This window comes from Copadichromis virginalis, linkage group LG16 (genome assembly GCF_057382275.1).
Source record: "Copadichromis virginalis isolate Kocher_CV1m ecotype Utaka linkage group LG16, C_Virginalis_male_GT1.1, whole genome shotgun sequence".
Taxonomy (NCBI): domain Eukaryota; kingdom Metazoa; phylum Chordata; class Actinopteri; order Cichliformes; family Cichlidae; genus Copadichromis; species Copadichromis virginalis.
Window position 1 is genome coordinate 17,463,779 of NC_140633.1, and position 24,015 is coordinate 17,487,793.

General features: G+C 39.1%; 1 protein-coding gene across 2 annotated transcripts in view; it reads left to right on the forward strand.

The window, feature by feature from the left end:
• The window catches only part of fgf14 (fibroblast growth factor 14), a 117,243-nt gene that overhangs the window by 79,775 nt on the left and 13,453 nt on the right, over positions 1-24,015 (forward strand). For both annotated transcript variants that reach the window (XM_085435655.1, XM_085435656.1), the window contains exon 3: positions 825-928. In XM_085435655.1, coding sequence (XP_085291781.1) covers positions 825-928 — 104 coding nt within the window. The remainder of the gene's footprint in view (positions 1-824; positions 929-24,015) is intronic.

The following is a 24,015-nucleotide window of genomic DNA, read 5'->3' on the forward strand; positions in this document are numbered from 1 at the left end:
AAAAGGTATTATTAGCTTGTTCTGGCACTGCTCCTCTAACACTTCAGGCTAGGTGGTTAATTTGATTCCAGTGCTTGGTGCTAATGCTAGCCTGACACTCTGCATTGTGTCACTTACTCCTGTCAGCAGGAAGAGATGTGGCACATGTCACATGCGGTAGGCTGAAGGGACTTATTGAAACGGTAAGCATTATAGATAGCGTGTCATTTTAACTCCAGGATCAAATTAGGTGTCGGCAGTTGAAACTGACCGCAAGCCATCAAAAAGGAAAGGAAATGAGTGGTTCTGCATTTAGTTCTCTCAGATTTTCTTCTAGGATGCAAGCCTGCCCTTTCCAGTTGCTTGCAGGGTCAGCTGAGTTCATTGCATCCCTTTAGTGCATGTCTCCCAAATACACACCTAATGTCCCAGCCAGGCCAGTCCTCTTGTTTCTCCCCCATACAAACAATACCCATTACCTACCACGAGTCTGCTACAACAACAAGGGTGTTATTAAATCAGCCTCGCACTAGCGGTGGCCCCAATTACAACTGCTTCTCAGGTAGCACTGAGTGGCCAAGGCTGCGCTAGGCTAGTCACGTCCACCAGCTGTGCTGCAATTCATCTTCTGAGATTACCTAAATGCAGCAGTCAGCAGTTGTATTATCCATAGTTTGCAACGCCTTAAAGATAGACATCTTGTGTTTAGATGATGGATTGTTACTTAAATGTTTTACCCCCATCTAGTTAAAGTTTACTTAATGTTTGGTTTGTCTGTTTCAATATTTTTTGGTGAGATTTTGATGAATGTTTGTGTTTGCTTGTTTTACGTGTGTGTTCCCCAGCTTTGTTCAACCTTATTCCTGTGGGCCTCAGAGTTGTCGCCATTCAATCCGTGAAGACAGGGTTATACATCGCAATGAACGGGGAGGGCCACCTGTACACATCAGTGAGCATTCTATTCTATTCTATTCTATTCTATTCTATTCTATTCTGCACGGCTTTCAGTAAGACACCTGTTTTGTTCCTGCATAACACAAAATGAAGCATAATGCTGAAAATGTTTCTATGTGTGGCATCTGTTTATGTTTTGTACCTGTGTACAGCTGTATGCATATAAAATCATCAGTTTTGACATTAAGGCAGACTCCATTTTCAGTAAGGGGGCTTTGACCATGTCTCCAATATTTGCAATACCACATTTGCAACAGGATAATTGCATTTCCGTGAAGCTCAGGGATCCCATTAAGCAGAAATTTATGCAGTCCAATTTTTATTCATCAGCTTAAATGCCTTGCGACTTGTCAGTCTATATGAATTGACATCTGATGACAACGGTCAGGATGCTCAGGATAAAAACCCCCAAAAAACAAAGTGTTTATCTTTTTTACCTCTGTCGGTCTAAAATGCTAAATTACAGGATATATTTTGTCATGTGGCACATTGAAATGTTTAGCACGGCATTCATAAACCTATGCTACATATTCAACATTCATAGCTACAGCGTTATTTATTAGAGTGAGGACATCTGAAGAGCAGCCATTGTTTTTCACTACACAGTCACCCACTATTATTGACGGCCTCTCTTCAAAACAACATGGGCCCGGCAGGTTAGGCAGCCAAGGGAGTGATAAGACCTCACCCAGTCCGCTCTGTCCTCTCCCAGTCACTCAAATCAATCAGCAGAAAGAACATTGGGAGGAGTGACTCTCTGCTGGACAGGGATATCCATCAGAATCATTGTCTCGTCACCTCCTGCTGTGCACATGTTCCTAATGCTCAGAGCACAGACCGGGAATTGCCTTTTTTTCCCCTCATTCATTACCGTAGAGGTTTACAGAGGCTACTTCTCTTACTGTACCATGCACGAGCATTCTTCAAGTATATAGTAGGATTCCCGTCTGCTTAATCACTGCTTGACTTAGGCCAAAAAATGAAATTCATTTGAGAGGATTGACCTAGAATCCTGTGGCTCTTGTTATAGAATTGCACAGTAGGGATTATAAATGAAACCGTGCTAACTATCAGAACACACAAAAAGACACGATTCCACAATTCGTTAAATGCAGGCAGCCCTTTTCTCGTGTAAACACATACTTTAATTAAGACACTTGTTCTTATTGAGATGTTTTTTTTCACCATATACTTACACAGATTGCACATTTATACATTTTCAATTCTTTTGCATGTGCTCCAGTTCACAGAATGATATTGCATTAAACCGGCATAAAAGTAGACTTTGAGCACAGCAGTTGTGTAAATATAAGAATACATGAGATGTGCTCAAAAACATTCCAGAAATCCATCCAGGAAATTCAAAACCTGTACCAATTTCAATCTGACCAACTCTTTTGCAGTGCTTAACTTCTTCCAGTGCTCTTGCTGTTCTGTATAGTCCTTTGAAAGTCCTCTTCTCATAACTTGCACATGTGAAGTTGCCATTTCACCATAGACCTCAAACACTAATATGCAACAAACTAACAACTTTCCTCCCAAGAATCATCGCTGGTATTTTTCTGCGTCATCAGGTTTCTGAGTCGGAGCCGTTCAGTTTCCAAACCTTAAAGCGGTGCATCCAGTCTTGCTCATCCACCATATCCTCTGACAGTGACTCAAATCAAGTCTAGAGTATAACACTGAAACTGCGATTCATAAATTTGCCCCTGAGGGTGAGATTCTCAGCATAGAGTTCTGTTGTAATTTAGTGAAAAGTGTGAAAGAGGACATTTGCCACTAATGACCAGACTTCGATACATGCTAGCGTGCCATCGAGTCTCTGCTCACGGCAGTTTTTTTGGTAAGACCAACACAGTCTTCACTGACTCCTCACTCACTAATCAGCATATTTAGAACTTTGCAAATCAAGCTGTGTATGTTTTGACACAATGGCAGTCATCAAAGCAGTGATCCAAGTTCAGCAGGAAAGCTTGGAGTAGTCCATTGCTTCTCAAGGAGACATCCTTAAAGGAGATAGCAACCAATTTTAGTTCAGTCATGGAGGAGCTGTGACACTTTTTTCACAGCTCAATAAACAAAGCTTCACTGTAATATAGATGCAGTTTGTCAGTGCTTGGGATTCTAACCTACAGTAATAAGAACCTGTAAGAAGAATGCGAATTAGCTTTGAGTTTCTCGTCCCTCTGTGTGGTTGGTATTTTATTTTTCAGCTTCTTGACATGTTTAGCTGAGCAGAAGTGCTGTGAAGTGGGTCTGGCTCTGCCTGGCCGGAGCACTGTGTTCCTTCAACACCGTTGGCCCTTCTCTTTTTTTCACGCAGCTCCTCTGTTCCATTTGCAGCTTATTTCTGTGCTAATGGAGGTTCTGATCGGCCCTCAACAATCCAACCACCCACTCAAAGGTCTCTTTTTGATTCTTAGTGTGTGAATTAGACCACTAATGGCAGCTCAGTAAGATGTTCTTCATCCTCCTCCATCTTCACCACCCCCTCCTTTCTGCCGCTGCTCTTCTCCTTTTGAAAGAAAGGTGCAGCGTTCCTCCCATTATCACGGTGTTCCTTCACAAGCGACAATCTGACAGTCGACCTTTTCCTACCGATTAGGCGTATTTGATTTTAGTGCACTCACATTTTCAGAAGCTTCTTTGATGGTTATGATAATGCACAAAAACATGCTGATTGGAGACAAACACAGGACACTGAACAACAGTGAAAAACAAGCTGTTGTTATTGGAAAAAAGTGTTCTTTAGTAAGTTCCCTGAAGCGAGGTTAGTTTAATTAATCAGTATTCACTTGGCCAGTTGTACAGTATTCTTTTACATATTAAATGCATTTCTGAGGCTTTTACCGCAATGATATACTTTGATAATGAGTGACACTCGAGGCGGCTCAAAAGGAGAGTTCCCCTCTTGCAGAAAATAGATGGGAAGCCCATTCATGGCCTCTGGTGGTGCATCATATTCTTTTGTGTGAGGCACCCAAGGCGCAGTATGGAGCTCAAATGACAGAGATAACATCAAAGTGACTGCACAGCCTGGCACAAAGGACACACCATGGAATAAAGAAGAGTTCAATCATCTCACCCCCTTTTCAATCTGCTCCTTTTGTATCTGAGCCAATAAACTCCTGGCTAATTTCTCCTCCAGGCTCCTCCCTGGATCAGGGATACTTTCGAAATGTAATAACAGCAGAGCAATTCTCCCAACTTGTTGTACTGGTGGAAGATAGCAGAAACAGGATTGCTGAAAGTCTCCAGATGACTGTAATAGAGCTCCTGGTGCAAAAACAGACACATTCAAATGAGATAAAACATAAATCATTAATTATTCTGCAGGGACTAGCATACTAAATCCCTAAAAGCAAACAAGGGAGTGTTGGATTATATAGTTTTTTTTGTTATACATGATGAAATTGTGGTGCCGCAGAATGCAACTCCTGATTTTGTTGTCATGTTTCAGTCTTGCTAATACAGTCTGTTGCCATCTCTCAAGTGTAAAGGTTCGGCATTTCATGGTTGGCTGGTTTTCTTTGGAACTAGTTCCCCATCCCCTCACTTCACTAGAGTCTCTCACTGCAGCCTTCCTTTATCAGCAGCCTGCACTTGTTAGTGCTACCTTTCATGATTGTCAAAATGACTTGCCACATTACTTGAGTGTTCCTTTTAGAAATGGAATCCTTGAGAGGGCCAAAGTGGAGCAGTGCAGGAGCTTTAGCTTCACTTGTTAAAAGCTGTGTCATCAGCTGCATGAACACAGAAGACTGAGGGCATCTATTTCCTGTAGTGCCCAATTCAGAATGTATGAAAGCTCCGATGAGCTTGATGTGAGGGCTCCTTCACTTTACATCAATATGAAAATGAAGGTGAATGGTGGTTGTGTGTAGGCAGAATAAGAGAACAGCAGCTTGCATGGGATTAACTGAAGTTGGTCCTTCAAGAACACTGAAGGCACCGTTAGATTTATGTATTTTATATTTTCCTGACAACTTTGCTAATGAGATAATCAAACCTTGTGTTTTTTTTATACAGATATGCTCAAATTTTCTGCCATTTTGCTAACACCAAAGACATGGCATGTCATGAGTGCAGAATTTCATATTTTATATCTATATCTATGTTTATATCTATATATTGACAAGCTCATCCTGGAATAATTGTTGAAATAGCCAAATCCCAACAGCAGTCTGCCTCAAGGCTTTTTATATTGTAAGGTAAAAACTCTACAATAATACAGAGAAAATGCCAACAATCAGACCACTATTAGCAAGCACTTGGCGACAGTGGCAAGGAAAAACTCCCTTTTAACTGGAAGAAATGTTCAGCAGAAACAACCTCAGGGAGGGGCAGCCATCTGCAGTGATACGGACGCTGTATCGGTCTGTTGTGGTGAAAAGAGAGCTGAGCATGGAAGCAAAACTGATGATTTACCAGTCAGTCTGTGTTCATGCTCTGATCTATGACCATAAGCTCTGGGTAGTGACAGAGTGAGACTGCAAATACAAGTGCTGTAAATGAGCTTTCCCTTGACGACAGGGTGAGGAGTTTGATCATTCAGGAGGGACTCTTACTCCTCCACATCAAAAGGAGCCAGTTAAGTTGGATTGAGCATCAGACTAGGTTGGTTCTTGGCTGGCTGCAGAACTCCTCAGTGTTCCCTGGAAGAGATGGGCAGGGAGATGGAGGGCTTGGCTTCTTGGGATAGATTGCTATCACTGCAGCCTGCAAAGCGGCAGAAAATGGATGGATGTATGGATGGACAAAGGTGGCTTTCAGACTGCCTGTTAAAACACTTGAACTTATTGCATTTCCTTGCCAGCTATAGCAAGATGCATGAATAAACCTTCTAGGGTGTAAAAAGTTAAAATCAATATGCATGATGAAGAAGATACAAACAACATTATAACACCCAATGTGTATGAGTTCACATGTGTCTGCAAGTGTGCACGTGTGTTTGTTTAGTGTATATGTAACCCCATAAGCCAGCAGATGGCTTTGAGTTAACAGTTTTGTTGATGGTGTCTGCAAACCTGCCAAGACTGAAAATGATCTCTGATGTTATTTGTTATAAACCATGCTTATCTAAAGTTCCTATGATGTAATTTAACAAACTGGATTACATTTAAAAACACCCCCCAAAAAACTTAATACGTTGGCAACGTTATTATTTTCATATTCCCAAATATCTACATATACTGTGATGATGACTCACATGATCTTGCCTCTGGAAGAGAGTAAGTCTCAGAGCTGAGGTGTGGGGCTGGTTTTGTGGGGAAGGGGGGTGTTGGGCTCTTTTTTTTTTTTTAAAGCGTTTCACCCACCTTTAATGCAGTGGCAGTGTCAGGAAAGAAAGTGGTTGTAGGGGCTGGAGGGAGAGCTGCTTCATGCATTAATGAACAACAAGGTTGGAGGTAGGTGTCAAAGCTAAACTGGTGAACTGCTGGTAGGGGCCAATGCAAGATAAGAACAGATCGACTGGTCCTTCAGCCATTTAACATTGCTGTTATTAATGACTTTATGCTCTTGGCTCGTTATGATATTGCACAGATTTGATTCTTTTTGTCAGACATTTTCCTTCTTTGCAGGATCGTGTCAGTTCATTGTGCTCTATGGAGCGCAGCTTGCACTGTGGCAGCGCATAGGAGAGTTTTCTTGGCGTAGCAGGGGGTTACCCAGTCCAAATAAGGACACTTGCCACAGTATCTTTGGATTTACTCTCTGAACAATAAGTCTCAAATAAACAACACTAATTTGTCCTTCATCTCTTTTTATAACAACAGCTTAAGGTCTGTTAGCGTCACATCTCTCCCTTAACCACTGTTCATTTAAGGCAATTAAGAGCAGCTGTTTTCTGCATCACTGGTTTACCTCACACATATTTATGAGTGAATAAAATGCAATGAGATCCCTGCAAGCTTTCCTTCAATAGCACACTGGATTACAGGAGCACAGAGTCAGAAATTGTGCTTGCATTAGCTAATTTGCTTCAGCTTCTGCATTTTAAGGGGCTCATTTGTTAGCTTCTTGGCTAGCAGCTATTTAGATTAGCATTCAATCATACTTTACAACCTAACTTTTGTCCACAGTCACTCTGCTGATTATCTCATACCAGCATATTTGTTGATGAACTTTTACTTTGCTCCAGCATTATTTTTTACTTTTTGGTAGTCACTTCAACTGACATGAATTACGCCAGCAGAACATTTCTCCCTTCTCAGATTTTTGAAGTGCTCCCTCAAAGACCAAAGCTTTCTCTAACTCCAACTGTATAGCTATTGGTTACACTGTATATGCATTGTTCCCTACTTCCTGTCTCATGCTGCAGACAACATGACCAGTTACCATGTTGGATTGTTTTTCTTCTAGAAAAATGCATTTGTCTGTTCACAAAGGTATATACTGCTCTCTCTCTTTTTCTGCTCTCTCTCTCTCTCTCTCGCTGTCACTCCTAAAACTTTCCCCTCTTCCTAAACAGCCAAATGTCATGTTGCCATATCATTTTTTGATTGGTCGATATTGTGCATTTCTCCACCAAAATGAACGGGCTGGTTTTTGTTTTGTTTTTTTGGTCATGAGCAGAGAGTGCTTGCTAGCGCTGTCCTTAGACAGTAAACGTGATGAAACTATTCAGGAAAAATTTATATATTGTTTATCATGACTCTGGTTTTTCGTGGCCTATCAACACAATTTAAAAACTGGTATATATCACCTTTGTCATCTTACAGTGGTCATGTGATTGGCACAACTACTTTATTCTTCCTCAGTCAAACAGCAGCACGCATGCGATTGTTTTGCCCCTTAGCTCCAGGTGTTGTGCCAAAAAGTGATTGCCGTCCGCGGGAGCGCGCACAGCTGCTTAAAGCTGTAGCGCCCAGATTACTTACGTCTGCTTCCGTGCAAATGATATAAGATGCTGTAAGCTGAACACAGCTTCTTTGTTGAAAGATAGTAACGCGACCGCACCGCATTTTCTTGTTAGTAACGGTAACAGCATTGTAACGATATAAATAGTAATTAGTTAGCTCATTCGTTACCATTACTTGTAACGCCGTTATTCCCATCACTGCTATCCAGTCATCTCGAGGCCTGTCCTAGCTGCCTTACAGCAGGGAACACCCAAGACAGGTCACCAGTCAGGTGGGAGGGCTATCATAGAGAGACAGGCAATTATTTGCAGTCACATAAATGCCTATGGCCAGTTTCATCAATTAACACAACACTCAACTTTGGGTTGTGGGGACCAAGCTATAGAACCTGGAGAAAACCAGGCACACGGAGAGCATGCAAACCTTACACAGAAAGGACCCAGCTCACCAGCAGTGCAACCACGATGTTGCCAAAAAAGCATTTACATGTAATTAATGTAATACGTTTCATTGCTTTCATTGCACAGCGCACAGCTTTGGGGGGAACCTGTGTTTGCACGGCGTCAATGCATTAGCGCCGTGATTACAGCCGGATTGGCGTCCTTGCGGTGGTGCCGTAATGTTTGGTGATAAGAAAAAATTCCAAATAATTCTGGCTATAGATTTTGTTTGGGCAAACAAAGGTACTAATAATTGACATCAAAGAGAGACAAAATGGCAAAGATGAAGAAAGTCGAAGAAGATCTGGAAGAGATTAAGCATTCACTTAATTCGTTGACGTCGGAAATTGAAAAAGTAAATAAGCAACAAGGAATATTAATGTCGATGATGGAGCAAATCAAAGAACTAAAAGATCTGGTCAAGGAGAAAGATAAGACAATCCATTTTTTGGAAAGGAAGGTGGACGACCTAGAACAGCAGGCTCGACTCGAGGAAATGGTCATTACAGGTCTGGAAACTAAACACAGAACATATGCGAGAGTTACCGAATCTGGGACTGGTGCAAAACGAGGAGAGGACGTGCCCCCGATGGAGGAGCTACAATCGTTGGAACGGCAGGTTGTGGAATTCTTTTCGAGTAAAAATCTTCCCCTGCATAGTAACAATATATCTGCATGCTATACTCTTCCTAGAAGGCACAAAAATGCTCCTCCAGCAATTGTAGTGAGATTTGTTAATCGAAAACACAAAGTAGAATTGCTGAGACGGTCCAGCCTTTTGAAAGGAAGTGGAGTATATCTGAATGAACATCTTACAAAAAGAAATGCAGATATTGCAAGACAAGCTCGTATTTTACGGAAGGAGAAAAAGATTCAAGCAACCTGGACCAGGAATTGCAAAGTGATGATTAAACTGAATGGAACACCAGAAGAAGCCAAGGTTGTAACGATTAAGGAACTTGAGGAATTGGACAATTATACGTGATAATATGATTAAGATAGACAAATGGTTGCGACCAATTATGGCTATAACTAGTTTATTTTTGGTAAGGTCAAATGCTACTTCGGGAGGAAAAGGACAAAAGGAAATTGTAAAATTGGATATGGAAGATAACAAGATCAACGGACTTTAAAATATGTTGATAAATGAATGTGAGATTGCTTAGGATCTTTTCTTTCCTTTTTCAGTTTTTTTTCTTTTTTTTTTTTTCTCCTTCTTTTCTCTTTTTTTGTTTCCTTCTCCTTCTTATGAGGTAATAGATAGCGCTAGAATAATTTATGCATTATGTTTGACGACACAGATTATAAATCATATGATTTTGAAGTAGGTATTGACCCTGAAAGGAATGTGCTTAATACAATTAATGTCACATGTGATTATTTTACAGAGGAGCAATTCAGGGATAAGGTTGATATAGCCAATACATTTTCTTTAATTCATATTAACTGCAGAAGTCTTTATAGAAGTTTTGCTTCGATTGAAGATTTTCTGTATAGTCTGAGAGGCAAGTTTCAAATAATTGCTCTGTCTGAAACATGGTTAGATGAGAATAAGGGTTGTAATTTTTGTATTGAAGGATACGATTTGTACTTTGTGAATAGAATTAAGACAAAGGCAGGAGGGGTGGCACTTTTCGTTAATTGTGATTTGAAATGTAAAAAAGTTGAATGTATGTCTGTTGTTATGGATGATTTAATGGAGTCTGTGACAGTAGAATTGGATATAGAAAAGAGAAGTAATATAATTGTAACGTGTATATATAGGAAACCGGGATCACAGATTGAGTTATTTACAGAAGCAGTAGAAAATTTATTGAGTAAGGTTAAGGGAAATAAGACTGTATGTTTGTGTGGTGATTACAATATTGATCTTTGTAAAGTGACAAATGATAAGGCTTCGTCAGATTTTTTTGAACTATTATATGGTAAAGGATTTTATCCTTTAATTATAAAGCCGAGTAGAATAACGGAGAAATCAGAAACACTAATTGATCATATTTTTATTAATAGTTTGGAGAATAATATTGAAAGTGGCCTCATCATAAATGATATAAGCGATCATCTACCAGTCTTTTTTATTGAATTTGACTGAATTTCTTTCCTGAAAAGAAAGAAAGAAGCTAGTTTTGTGAGTTTTAGAAGGTTAAGAAATGATGAAGCAATTAATAGGTTTAGACAAGATCTCATGGAAACGGACTGGAAGGAGGTTTATGTTAATGAGGTCAACATTGCATACGGAGTATTTCTAAATATATATTTGGCTTTGTATGATAAACATTGTCCATTGATATCATTTAAGCATAAGAAAAAGAATATAAATAGGAAACCTTGGATAACTAAGGGTCTTGCAAATGCGTGTAAAAAGAAAAATAATTTATATAGGGAGTATATAATATATAGAACTAAAAATGCGGAAATGAAATATAAACTATATAAAAATAAGTTGGTATTAATATTGAGGAAAGCTAAGAAAGATTACTATAATAAAGTTTTTCAGGAAAACAAAAATAATATTAAGGGCATTTGGAATATTTTTAAAGAGGTATTGGGTAATAAGAACACACCCAAAGTTCGGCCTAATTATTTTATTAATAATAATCAAGTTGTTAAAGATAAGACCGAAGTAGCAAACGAATTCAATTCTTTTTTTGTAAATGTTGGACCTACTTTAGCAAATCTAATCAGGAAAAATGATGATCCAGGAGATGAGGAAGCCTGGATAGGTGATAATAGAATGGTTAATTCCATATTCTTAGCCGATACTACCATAAAAGAAATAGTAGCAATCGTAAAAAATTGTAAAAATAAAAAATCTACTGATTGTGATGGTATAGACATGGTCATAATTAAAAAGACAATAGATTGTATAAGTACTCCTCTTTGTTATATTTTTAATCTTTCGCTACAGTCAGGAGTATTCCCTGACAGAATGAAAGTGGCAAAAGTAATACCATTATATAAATCAGGAGATAAGCATAGTTTTAACAATTATAGGCCAGTGTCTCTTTTATCACAGTTTTCAAAATTGCTAGAAAAACTCTTTGCACAAAGACTTGATAGTTTTATTGAAAAATATCAACTAATACATGAAAACCAATTTGGATTTCGTAAAAATAGGTCAACGGCATTAGCGTTGTTGACTTTTATTGAAGATATTTCATCTGCAACACATAATAATAAATACACAGTGGGAGTATTTGTTGATTTAAAAAAAGCTTTTGATACGATACAACATTCTATTTTGATTTCTAAATTGTATAACTATGGAGTGAGAGGAGTAGCATTGAATTGGTTAATGAGTTATTTAGAGAATAGGTTGCAATATGTTTATTATTTTGGCAATACTTCTGAAAGACTGAAGATTGTATGTGGTGTTCCTCAAGGTTCTATTTTGGGACCTAAACTCTTTAATTTATATATTAATGATATTTGTGACGTATCTAAAAGGTTAAATTCGATTTTATTTGCAGATGACACAAATTTTTATTGCTCTGGAGAGAATTTGAAAGACTTGGTTGAAATTATGACTTCTGAGATGTTAAGAATAAAAAAATGGTTTGATGTAAATAAATTATCTTTGAATCTGACAAAAACGAAATATATGATATTTGGCAATCGTGTAAAGGAGGATAAAGTCATTATGTTTATAGAGGAAGAATTGATTGAAAGAGTTACTGAATTTCGTTTTTTGGGTGTAATAGTGGATGAGAATTTGACATGGAAATCTCATATTGAACATATTAGAAAGAAAATGGTCAAAAGTATTTATATTTTGGGTAGTATAAGAGACTTATTAAATTATAAAACAATGCGTATTTTATATTTTTCTTTGTTTTTTTCATATATCAACTATTGTGTTGAAGTTTGGGGGAATACATATGAGAATACCATAAAACCTTTAAACCTATTACAGAAGAAAGTTATACGAATAATTCATAATGTTAAATATAGAGAACATACAAATAAATTATTTATAGAATCAAAATTATTAAAATTAGGAGATTTAGTGAAATTACGGACATTATTAATTATGTTTAAGGCTAAAAATAATATTTTGCCTTTTAAGTTACAAAGAGTATTTTTGATGTGTTCAAGGGGAGAAGAGAATAGAAGGAAATTTTATTTTAAACATCAGTTAGCCAGGACTACACAAAGATTAATGAGCACAACGGTTAGGGGTATAAGACTGTGGAATTCACTTCATTATAATTTAAAGAATTGTATAAACTTACAATGTTTTAAAAAGTGTTATATGTTTAAAACGATAACTCAGTATGAAGAATGCGAATGAATGTGATGTTGGTTTGGGATTCGACCGGAGAGAAATGTCAATATTAGTTTGTTCCTGATTTTTGGTGCCCACCGGTGATATAAGTTCGATGGTAGATAGGGGGCAGGGTTTAATAAGAATATTTTCTTCTTCCTGCTCCTTTTCACACATGGTTGTTGTGTTTTGTTGACAGAAGATGTGGTTGTTTTGTTTGATTTGTAGTACCAAGTGTGAAATAAATAAAAATGAAATGAAATGAAATGAAAATATTGAGAGTGGTTGAATTACATTTTTATTGAAGTTAATACACATTGACAAACAACAATATCAACAGTGTTCCAACAATTCAAGATCATAACTGCACAAATATAAAAAAAAATATATATATACCTCTGTATGTACTTTGTTAATTTCCAGATGTATACCTCATGAATCTCAAATACGTTCTTCTTTTCCTTAAAAAAATGTTTCCTTATACAAGTATCTTCATCTATATTTTTCCTCCACAGCAGACTTTCGACCGCGGTGGCCAATATCCAGCTATATCCAGGCTTGCACTGCCTCCCTTATCCAGCCGAGATAATCCTTACATCTAAAATTAACTGACCAAAAACACACAAGCAGTTAGTTGGTTTGATAAGGATGCTGGAGGGAGTGCTATTGTGTGCATCTGAAAGATAATGGGAAGGCAGCAGGCTGGAAAAAGTAGAAGCAGTGCATTGGTTCAGAGAATGAGGGTTTGAAGCGAGAAAAAAAGGAGGGGGGAAGGGGGCTGGTGTTGATGAGGAAACTCCAAGGTGTGCAGCAGGGAAAGCCCTGCTGTGGTCAATATAACCAGTGTAGCGTGCACACAAGTGCAGACAACCTGTGCGAATTGCCCCCATTTATCAGTTGTTCATTCAGCTAAAAACCTTCATCTTTATTTAACAAAACCATCAACGTTTTGGCATAAATACAGCAGATTAGCAACTTCTAAAATATTATTTTGTTGTATAAGGAAATAAAAGCCTAAAACAGATGGAATTATTTGGTTAGGTTACTGAGCATCCAAAGATTATTTATTTAACTCTGCAACATAAAATTCAAACCCAACAGCTGTCAGCTAAGCTTAAGTCAATTAATTGTTAGTAGAAATATTACAGAGCAGAATTGAGTTCGGCTTACTGGTGCAGCCCTCCACAACAGTCCTAGTTTCTCATGTGGCCCCTTGGGAAGATAAATTGCCCACCCCTGCACTAAAACTTGGTCAACTTTAAATTACTTCTGTAATAAAAGCCTCCGTGTGGTTTTAGTTACTGCCTTTGGCCTCCACTAAATCATTTGATAAACTACAACTCTTGGAAAGTATCACATACAAACAGTTCACTGTTGATTACACTGATCCTCAACCGTTGCCCAATATTGCATATTTCCTTTTTATTTGAATAAGCTTTCATGATTACTTACTAGAAAGTAAGTAATCTCTGTTGCTTGTGAAGCTCGCACACAAGAATTTCCCTCACATGTGCTGTACCTATGTACCTGCACATGTGATGTGGCAATAAAAGTGATTTGATTTGATTTGATTTGAAATACTGTTTTCCAAGCAGAAATGTTCCAATACTTTGGGAATGTGGGAACATGTCATAGGTAGGCACTGGCAGTAACTGCTAACCTGCTCTTATATCTTGTTTCCAGCGCTCTTGTCTGGATTATCTTGTTATTATCTTTTAAAAGACTTGAAATTGCATGTGTAAAGTTGAGGCTGTTTAGATTCAGGCCTCAATGGATAAATCAAATTTTGTACACGAGGTTTTGTGTGTGTGAGTGTAAGATATGTTTACATCGCTGAGCAGCAAAATACAAGGAGAACAGAAGAAGAGTAGGCGCATTGAACTGTGAATTCAACTGTGAATTTCATCTTTATTCCTCTCTGAGACCCACAGAGGAAATGTTAGTATAGAAATGCAGATGGCATCATATTCATTTGTGAATGCATATTGAGGTAGCTATGAGAGCAAACACATCTAGTCTGTTCACTGTATTAATGGCCCTAGTTCTGGCCTAATTGCTTTCCCAGTGTGTAAATGTCAAGTACCATGCAAATACAAATGGCACAATGGTGCTTATTGCCTCTAGAGCCTTGTTATGTGCAAATGAGCAATGGACAGATGAGGGCTTGTAAAGCTACAAGTAGTACTCGGGAACTCAGTATCCCAACAGAAACATAATGCATATCATTTGCAAATTTACCCCAGACCATGAACTCAGCACTTCTTTCGGCTAACTATTTTGCAACTTTAGTTCTGTTAGCAGCTCGCCTTGTTCAGCCTTTTGGGAGACAGTAAAAGCAAAGAAAGTAAAGCAAACCTTTTAAAAAAATATTTAAAGTCGAACCATCATTTGCCTCCTCTGTAATATCTACACCATATATTTGAATATTACCAAATAATAAGATCAGGCAAAGCTACTTTTGGCTGCTCTCTTATTCACAAGGGGTCACCACAGCAGGTAGCTCTGCGTCAGGTAAAAAGATAAATATTAAATGTCATATGATAAAAATACCACTTGCAGGTTAATAAAAGTGACTTCATTGCTACAGGCACTTCTTCCAGAAAAGAAAATTGTCTGTGAGGGGCTGCACATATCAAGTAGTTTTTGTTTTTTTGTTGTTTTTTTTCTCGTGTTTTTTCTTGCTGAAGTATTTAAATTACAATTTTGTATCTTATATTCAGCACAATGAAATTGAATTACTACAGAAAAAAATTTAATGATAGAAAGATGTCATAACAGTGAATCAACTCACTGCAAATAGGTTAGTGTAGCCTTAGAGTGCCCATACCCATGGTGAACCATCTAAAGCTTCTACAATGCATCAAAACCTGAGTGTGGAGAAATGGAAGAGGGCTACCTAATGGCTACCTAAATGGGCTTTAGCTTCGTATTTGCTGTGTGACATATTATCACATACACCATTAACAGTAACAGCAGTCCCTAATAACGGTGCCTCAATTCATCAGGATAAAGGACCTATCATAGAGTAGAAACCTGTTCAGGAAATGTTTTGAGGAACAGTGTTCAAGATATTGACTTGGCCTCTGGATCTCACTCTGACTTACCATGTGGTGGAGAGATGACCAACCTTTAGCCTTATTTCCGCTGTGCTTGGCTCAGACGAGCCTCTGATCGTGCCTGATAATGAGCCTGTCCATTTCATGTAGGCACAAAATGGACACAGTGGCGCAGGCGGAGAGTGGTGCAAACTCACCCCCACACGCTAGCATGTCGTTAGCGTCGAAGCTCTTCGCTGGAGTGAAGACACAAAGTTTGCCAGTAAACTGCGGGGGACGAGCACGACAACGTAAAAACATTTATAACAGCAAGTCAAATAATCTAATCATCCCCCTCGCCCAGCTAAGCATGAAAGTTTTAAAAAGGCTAGCAAAGGTAAACTGGCTAAAGCTAAAGCTGTCCAGCATTAAGAGCCAGCCACAAGTCAGAATCCTTATTATCAGCACACAAAGAAAGACAGACAAGCATCCACACCTATGTGTATTAGAGCCACCAATTAACCTAGCCTCATGAAATCTTTGAAGTCATGAAATGAACATCTTTGGACTGTGGGAGGAAGCCGCAGTCAGGAGAGGACCCGTGCAAACATGGAGAGAACATATAAACTCCACACTCCATCCCATGCAGTCAGGCAAAAGTGTTAACCACCATGCCACTGTGCTTTCAATGTAATATTTATAAAAATTTAATAATACTTTAAATTTTTACTTTACTTATTTTTCATGTGAGTAAAATTAGAATCAGCCACGAGAATGTTCTTCAGTTCAATACAATAACAGAGAGACAATTCCAATAATCAGATGACTCCCTATGAGCAACCATTTCGGGACAGTGGGAAGGAAAAACCCTGTTTTAGTAGGAAAGAAACCTCCGGATGAACCAGGCTCAGAGAGGGGCAGCCATCTGCCACAGTGGGCTGTGGGTGAGGGGAGGAAGACAGGACCAAAGACACACTGTGGATGAGAGCCCGAGTTTAAAGTAATGATTAAATTTAGAGTGGTGCATAAACACAGAGTAAAAAGAGGTGAGTGAAGAAGAAATACTCAGCACATCATGTGCATCAGCCTAGGTCTGTTGCAGCATAACTAAGGGAGGATTCAGGGTCACCTGGTTCAGCACTTTAAAAAAATTGCAATCAGTGCATCTCCAGGCAGAAGCCTTGCAGCTATCTTCTCTGTGCTGCCTACTACATGATTTCTTTGGGTTTTGCATAGTCCATGCTTTGAGGTGTAAGATCAGGTTTTGCATCATGACCTATTTACGGGCCTACTCAATGTCAGGCAGTCATGTTGGATTTCATGTGGTAGCTGAGTAGTTTACTATAGCTACTTATTTTGGTTTATCCTCAATGGTATTTAACACGAAGGAATGATCCGTGGAGGTTTTGATTGTTATGGATGTTTTATAGGGGTTCAAGCTTCAGAAAGACTTTTGTGTCATGCCCACGTTGTTGCAGTTTTAAGTCTTGCTCAAAACCTTCTCAGGAGCTCGAGCAAAGTGTGGGGGTGTACGTGTGAAGGATGAAGGTTCTTTTGCTGTGACAGAAAAGCCCTCAGTGTTCAGCCTGCCTGCAGGTGTAATAGCTGCAATCCTCTCTTTACCTCCACAAGCATCCTTCTTCCTTTTCTGTTTCCACCCATGAAATGAAAGTAACATTTTATCAAGCTTCACCCCTGGAGTTATAAAAATCAATATAGTGAGGGCTCCTGCAGAAAGGTTGTAAATCATGTGAATTAATTCTCTTAAATCAAAGCCAAACCTGGTCTCCAGTGTGTATGTGGCTGTTCACACTGTGAGCCAGTTGACACAACAGCTACTATAGGAGCACAACAAACTGCAATTTCCAGGGCAAGTATATTTATGTGTACACATGCTATGCGGTAAATACTTTGGCAGGGAAAGAGCTGCATTCCTCAAACCTACTGCAAAATCTTCAGATTTGTTTTTTGAGTGTGTGAGATTACACTTGTTCTGGAAAGAAATCTCTTTTTAAGCAGTACAACGAATGCTGTAGTTCTGACCTGTTGCTTAGAACTGTTTGCTGCACCATCTTGTGGTTACAATACCACAGCTTCACTGCAGAGGCCAGCAGGTCAGAGGAAGTATCTGTGTGATACACCCACACACAGTATTCCACTAAAAAGAAATAAGGAAGCTTGCTGTTGTATAAGCGTATTGATCGAACAGATAAGAACACAAGAAACCGCTGAAGATCTGGAACTTAAAATCTCATGACGTACATTTTACTCTTGTATTAAATGCCACTTGTCCATCATGCATAAGTCGTTTTACAGTTCTGGCCCTTCTGGGTGAGATATTGTATTTTTCCCAGAGTGAACACCAGCAAAGAGCTTAACTGTATAGGCAAGTGAGTGAAAAGTGGCATCAAGCACTTAGTTTTGACCTTTTTTCCAGAGTTGCACAGTGAGGGCTGATGTGAAAACCTGATGTGAGCCTTCAGGTGAACAGGTTTTCCCCACAGAAAAACAAGAGAACTTGCCTGTTATGAGTTGTTGGTGCCACTGTACTAAAGAGCAGTTTTGATAAATTTGGTCTTCTGTGAATTTAGTTTTGGAGTTGTTCTAAAGCACACTACTGGGGAACCAGGGTCGAGAAAATGAGAGCTGGTGAACTGCATCTCTGCATCCAAGAATAGGAAGAAATACCAGAGGAACTGTGACAAAACATGGCCCAGTATCAGGATCAATCGTAAAGTCGGCCTTGCCAAATTGTCTTTGTTTTTAGATGTGGATTGCAATAAACATTAGACTGTTTATACATCATCAGGTATAGACTTAATAGGGTACGATTTGAAGTGGTAGATCTTCATCAAATCTGAATATTTAATAGGGGTTTTACTAGAGCCAGTTTATAAAAATGAATAAAAACAGATTATGGGATCATAAAATGGGTCATGAGATGATATTGCTAAAGTATTAGTATCCATACCCCTACACTGTGTTTGTTCATTTGTGATATTGAAGCAGATTAACATGCACTTGAATCCTGCTTCAGCCCTTGGCAGTTGGAACTGCAGGTGAGAACTACGAGCTGAAATATGGCAGTCCCATCCATGCCTAATGTACCCAACCACCAATTTCTCTGCAGCATTAGTTATAGTGTCACCATTCCTGTGCATTCCCAGCTTGTTTAAATTTAGCATTTGGCTTGTTTGCTTTTCAAAGCAAACTCGTTAACTGCATGATCGACAGGATATGGCTTATGATTGAACCGCTGGCAGGCTGCTTGGTTTCATGGTTCCTTTCTGGCTGACTGGCTGCCTCACTCAGCCTTCCAGCTGTAGCCATGCCACATTTTATTTTCAGAGGGAGACAGACTGTTGGGGAATCCTCTGCTGTTTTCCCCTCATGCACAGACGTTCAGGCTGAGTGCTTTAGCTGCTTGTCAGCAAGGTTTCAGCAGAGATGGACATTGTGAAATGGTGATTCTGCAGTCCAATTTCAAGAAGGAAAAATAAGTCCTTCTAATTTTATCCATTAAAGTGGTGTGTCCTTTGTTTTTTCCTGAGGCCAGCACATGTTTTTAATGGTTTGCAGTGATAGTACCATATACTTTATTCCACCAACACTCTAATCACAGTGAACATGGAGGGGTGGGATAAATACCACACTGACCAAACACCAAAGTCTTCTGATTTAAGTCCTGAATCACAAATAACAACCAGCGGAGTACAAGTTAATACTATTACTGTCTGGGTAATATCCACAGTGCTATTATTAGAAAAACACGAGGACAAAGTAGTTGTTATTAGCACTGGGTCTATCAGCTAAGCCATTAAGCTAAGTCATTAAGAGTCATATACTACCATACTAACATTCAAAATCCTAGCAAATCTAATAGCTGGAAAAATGGCCCACTTCCAATTGCTGTCAAGCCATTTCCAGCTGGGTGTTTTCAGTGCCTGGTGTTCTGAGCTAGCAGTGGCAAAAAAAAAAAAAAGAAAAAGAAAAAGGAGTTCAAGCTGTTCCAGGATTACTTCTGTGCAGTTCCAACATCTGGCTTTATGTGAAGGACCAGTGGCAATTTAAAGGGAAAGTCGGAAAATCAGAATAAAGTGTCTTTGTAAGGCATGCCACGTGTCAGAGAACAGTTCCAAGTCTCTGGACTTTTATTGGTCAGAAGAAATACTGGTTTTCCAAAAGAGATTCTCTCATTTGGTTTTAGATGACAGTAGAGAAGAAAGCTGTTTAACATGTTTGTCCAAAATCTCCCAAAGTTGTTCAACAAGGTGGAGTCGAACAACTATTAATCTCATTTACATAGTCACCAAACCGTTCATTGACTCCTTGTGCCCCGTGGATGCCCTCTGTCATCTTGGAAAATGAAACTTCCACCAGAAGAAATATTTTGTCATAGGATAAAGATGATCCTTCAGATCAAGTATGTTCTGATCCGGAGCTCCACTTCAGTCTTACGGGGGAAAGAGGTCCCAAACTGCATCAGCAATAAGCCCACAATGTGGAGAAGCCACCAATACAAGAGAAAATGTGACTATTACTGTGATTCTTCAGTGGATCATTTTTCTTCTTTTGAATCCTGGATCAGACCAATATATTTAGATTTTTTTCAAACCATGTTTCAGTCCATACTGTATCTGTTTCATTTGGATATGAAAATTCATGGTCGCCAGGAGTGACATAGGGTCATGATGCTGAGTGTGAAATGCAGTCAGTGGAGATTATGTGTACTCATGTGTACTTGCACTTGAGCATCTGTCTTACTAATAATAATTTAAATTGTGTGAGTTAGAGTCAGACTAGAGTACACTATAGTTGTTTGCACACAAAGTTTACATTTCAGATTTCATATGTAAGTCTTGCTGCCATGTTGGGGCTCCAGTGATTCAGTCAACTAAAGCAAAAAGCTCACAATTTACCAATTAATCAGTGAATTTATTATGAAACTGGTAACTCTCTGAACAAATTTACAGCACCTGTCACCTTAGCTGTGTTCAACAGAATGATTTACAATTACTTGTCATTTACCAGAGCTGCCATTCAATGTGATTTTTTTTTTTTAGTGCTGTGCCTTGGTGACCTTAAATTTATAATTCATACATAAAAGAGAAGCAACAAGCATGCTCTGGCAACAGCTCATTAAAAGCCATGCCATGTTCTAAGACCTTTGTCAAGCTTTTGGCATTCTGAACAATTCATGGTCCGTATCTGGCATCAATTAAAGCTAGAAAAAGAGCGTGCCTGCATTCATGATAAGAGGAGGTGCTCCCGCATAATGCCATGCCAAACCTGCTACCAAAACTGCACTGTACTGCATTTTATCTGTGTAAACACAACCTCTGCCACGCTCTTCCACCCACCCAGTACAAGGTGTCACAAAAGATGAAAGGGCAAAGAATGAAGGTGTGCCTGACACGAAAAAATAATTCTACATTTTGTCATCTTTGCTTGTATGAAAATAGATCGCTTCATCCTTCAGTCAGATTACGTGGTCTAATGGCAAATTGCTGTCATAGGGCAAGAAGCGGGGTACACCCTGGACAGGTCGCCAGTCTGTTGCAGGGCTAACACACAGAGACAGACAACCATTCGTGCTCACATTCACTCCTATGGGCAATTTGGATTAATCAATTGACCTATCCCTACAAACTGCATGTCTTTGGATGGTGGGAGGAAGCTGGAGTACCCGAAGGAGGAAGCCGGAGTACCCGGAGGGAACCCACGCAAACACGGGGAGAACATGCAAAGTCCACACAGAAAGATCCCGGCCTGATGGTGGAATTGAACTCAGGACCTTCTTGCTTGCTCATTTAAGAGGCTATGTTTTAACCATCTTGAGATGTATTGTAGCCTGTTGGCTAAGAAGTAGTGGTGAAAGTTAGGCACATATAGTGTTCCTCTATCCTTGGTCCGCTGTAGTCTATTTAACCCTTTCATGCATGAATTATGACAACCTCAATCTGGATTTTTTTTTCTTAAGTATTTTTATTCTTCTGTAGGCATGAAAAAATGATTTTTGAACTCCATTTTTTTTAAACATATACTTTTCAAAGAGTTTTTTTTTTTTTTTTACATGTCCACTTAGGTGGACAACTGATGTGTGTGGAGTAACACATCAGTGTCCAATGTAGTGGTTTATGTGCAAGTATATCATCAACACTGAAACCAATACAAGAAAACAGCTGTGGAATAGCTGTCCACTGTAGTGACCAATATGCATGAAAGGGTTAAGCTAATATGTGGGGGTTCCAAAGGAAGTTGGAGATGGGGGAGTCCACAGATCTAAACCAGTCAGGTGACAGTGAAACCATCATTTAAGGGGTAGAGACTTACATCTACTCAGATCGTCTTCCACTTTCTTTAAAAGTGCCATGTGGTTCCAGATTACAATGGAGAATAAGAAGAATTATAGAGCAAGCAATAGATCGGAGAACTGTAGATTTTAACCAATTTATCAAATACTCTTGAGAAAGAGTTTATCAATTCAGAGAGAGTGGTTTGCCAATGCTGGAGAAATAGTAACACATCATCCACATATGTTCTGCTCCTAGTGGTTTGATTAAAATTGCAAACAGTGAGGGGGAGAGTGGGCATACCTGCCTCCTCCCTCTGGAGACATGCTGTTGGGGAACGCTATAATATGTTTAACCAGTTTATGAAAGAGTTCCCAAAACCAAATTTGTGTAAAAGTTCCAGATAAAAATTCCCAGTTACCTCCATGAAATCCATTTTCTGCATCTAGAGACAATATTGTGGTTTAATTGTTTTTACTGCATGAGTAGTCAAATTAAGCAATCTATGTGTATTTGTTGATGAGTGTCAACCTTTTATTAAACCAGTTTGATCCAGACGTGTTATGAGAGGTGTTATCTTCTCTCATCTTTTTGAGACGGCTTTGCAGATTATTTTAAGGTCAACGTTAATAAGGGATATTGGACAATAGCTGGTGGGAAATACAGGGTCTTTTTCTGGTTTTAGCAGGAGACTAATCTTGGTAGAATTCATATTTGGTGGTGGTCTGCAATTTTCCCTGATTTTCTGCAACATTCTGTGGAATACTGGTGCCAGAATTTTCCACAATTCTGCTGGAAATCCACCACTACCTGGAACCTTTTCATTGGGCATGCTTTTCAGGGCTTCCTGCAGTTCACCTGATGTCAGTGGTGAACCCAGTGCCATCTGATCATTTCCAAAGGGTTATGTTGTAAAAAAAAAAAAAAAAAAAAAAATTTGTAAAAGTCCCTGAAAGTGTTGTTTATTCTTTCAGGGTCATATACCAAGTTACTTATTTTTAACTGACTAGCTAGAAACTGACATGATCAGTTACCATGTTCAAAATTTTGCAAGCAAAGTCTTTGTGGTGACATTTTGTTTTTTGGTCAATAATTTCATTGAATTCTACTTTTGCGTATTTTTCTCAGTATTTCCTGTTCCAGCTAGGACACACAGGCTTCTTCTAATGATTTAATGGTTTCTTCTAATTCCTGAATATGTTTGTTTTCGCTTTTCTTCTTACGTGATGAAAATGAAATATTTTTACCTGTCATCACAGCTTTCCCTGCCTGCCAAAGAACAATTGCTGATGTTCCAGACAGGTCATTATAGTCTAAATAGAAAGCCCGTTCTTTTTTAAAATATTTAATAAAGTCTTCATCTTTATGCAATGATGTATTAAATCTCTGCGTTTTACTTACCGGAATGACCTTCTTATTTACTAGAGTTGATCGCTGACAGCTATAGGGTTTATCTCAGTGTCTGAAATGTCACTCAACAGTGAGCTGCTGACCAGGAAATAATCCAGACGAGATTAGGAGTGATGGACATGTGAGACGAAAGTATATCCCCTACGGTTGCTGTGAAGAGATCGCAATGAGTTGCAAAGCCTGGGTCTGTAACTGCGTTGAGTACTGTGGAATTAATATTTTTATGTATTAAAACTGCTATTCTCCTTTGCCTAGAGTTATAGCAGGCTGAGAACACATTAGGAAACTCTGGGGTTTTAAGTGGATCTGTATCTGTGGCAGGTCTATGAGTCTCTTGTAGGGGTCGTGGTAGAGTTGTCCGTCCATGTAGGGCCAGTTCACGGCAATGACAGCACAGGGGCCCTTCTAAATGAAGCTGCGTTGGATGGGGAACAGGACCTTGAGTCACTCCAGGATCTCTTTGGGGAACTGGTTGTTTATGCTAAAGTTTGTTCTTTTCCTTCCACCTGCACCTTGAAATGTTCGAATTTGGCCAGAATATTCGGGCGTCAAGTCTCCTGGCTCTGAGGTGATGGACCCAGTGGAAGGTGATGTTCTTCACTGTGTCCCATGGAAGCTTCAGGTGGGTCTCGGTGAAGGTTTTAGTGGTAACTTCTGCTTCCTCTTCAGCAGATTCTGGGATGCCTGACAACATCAGGTTATCTCACGTGCTATGGGCCTGGAAATTGATCATCTTTTTTTTTTTAAATGCAGTAAGAGACTTGACCGTGTCCTGTA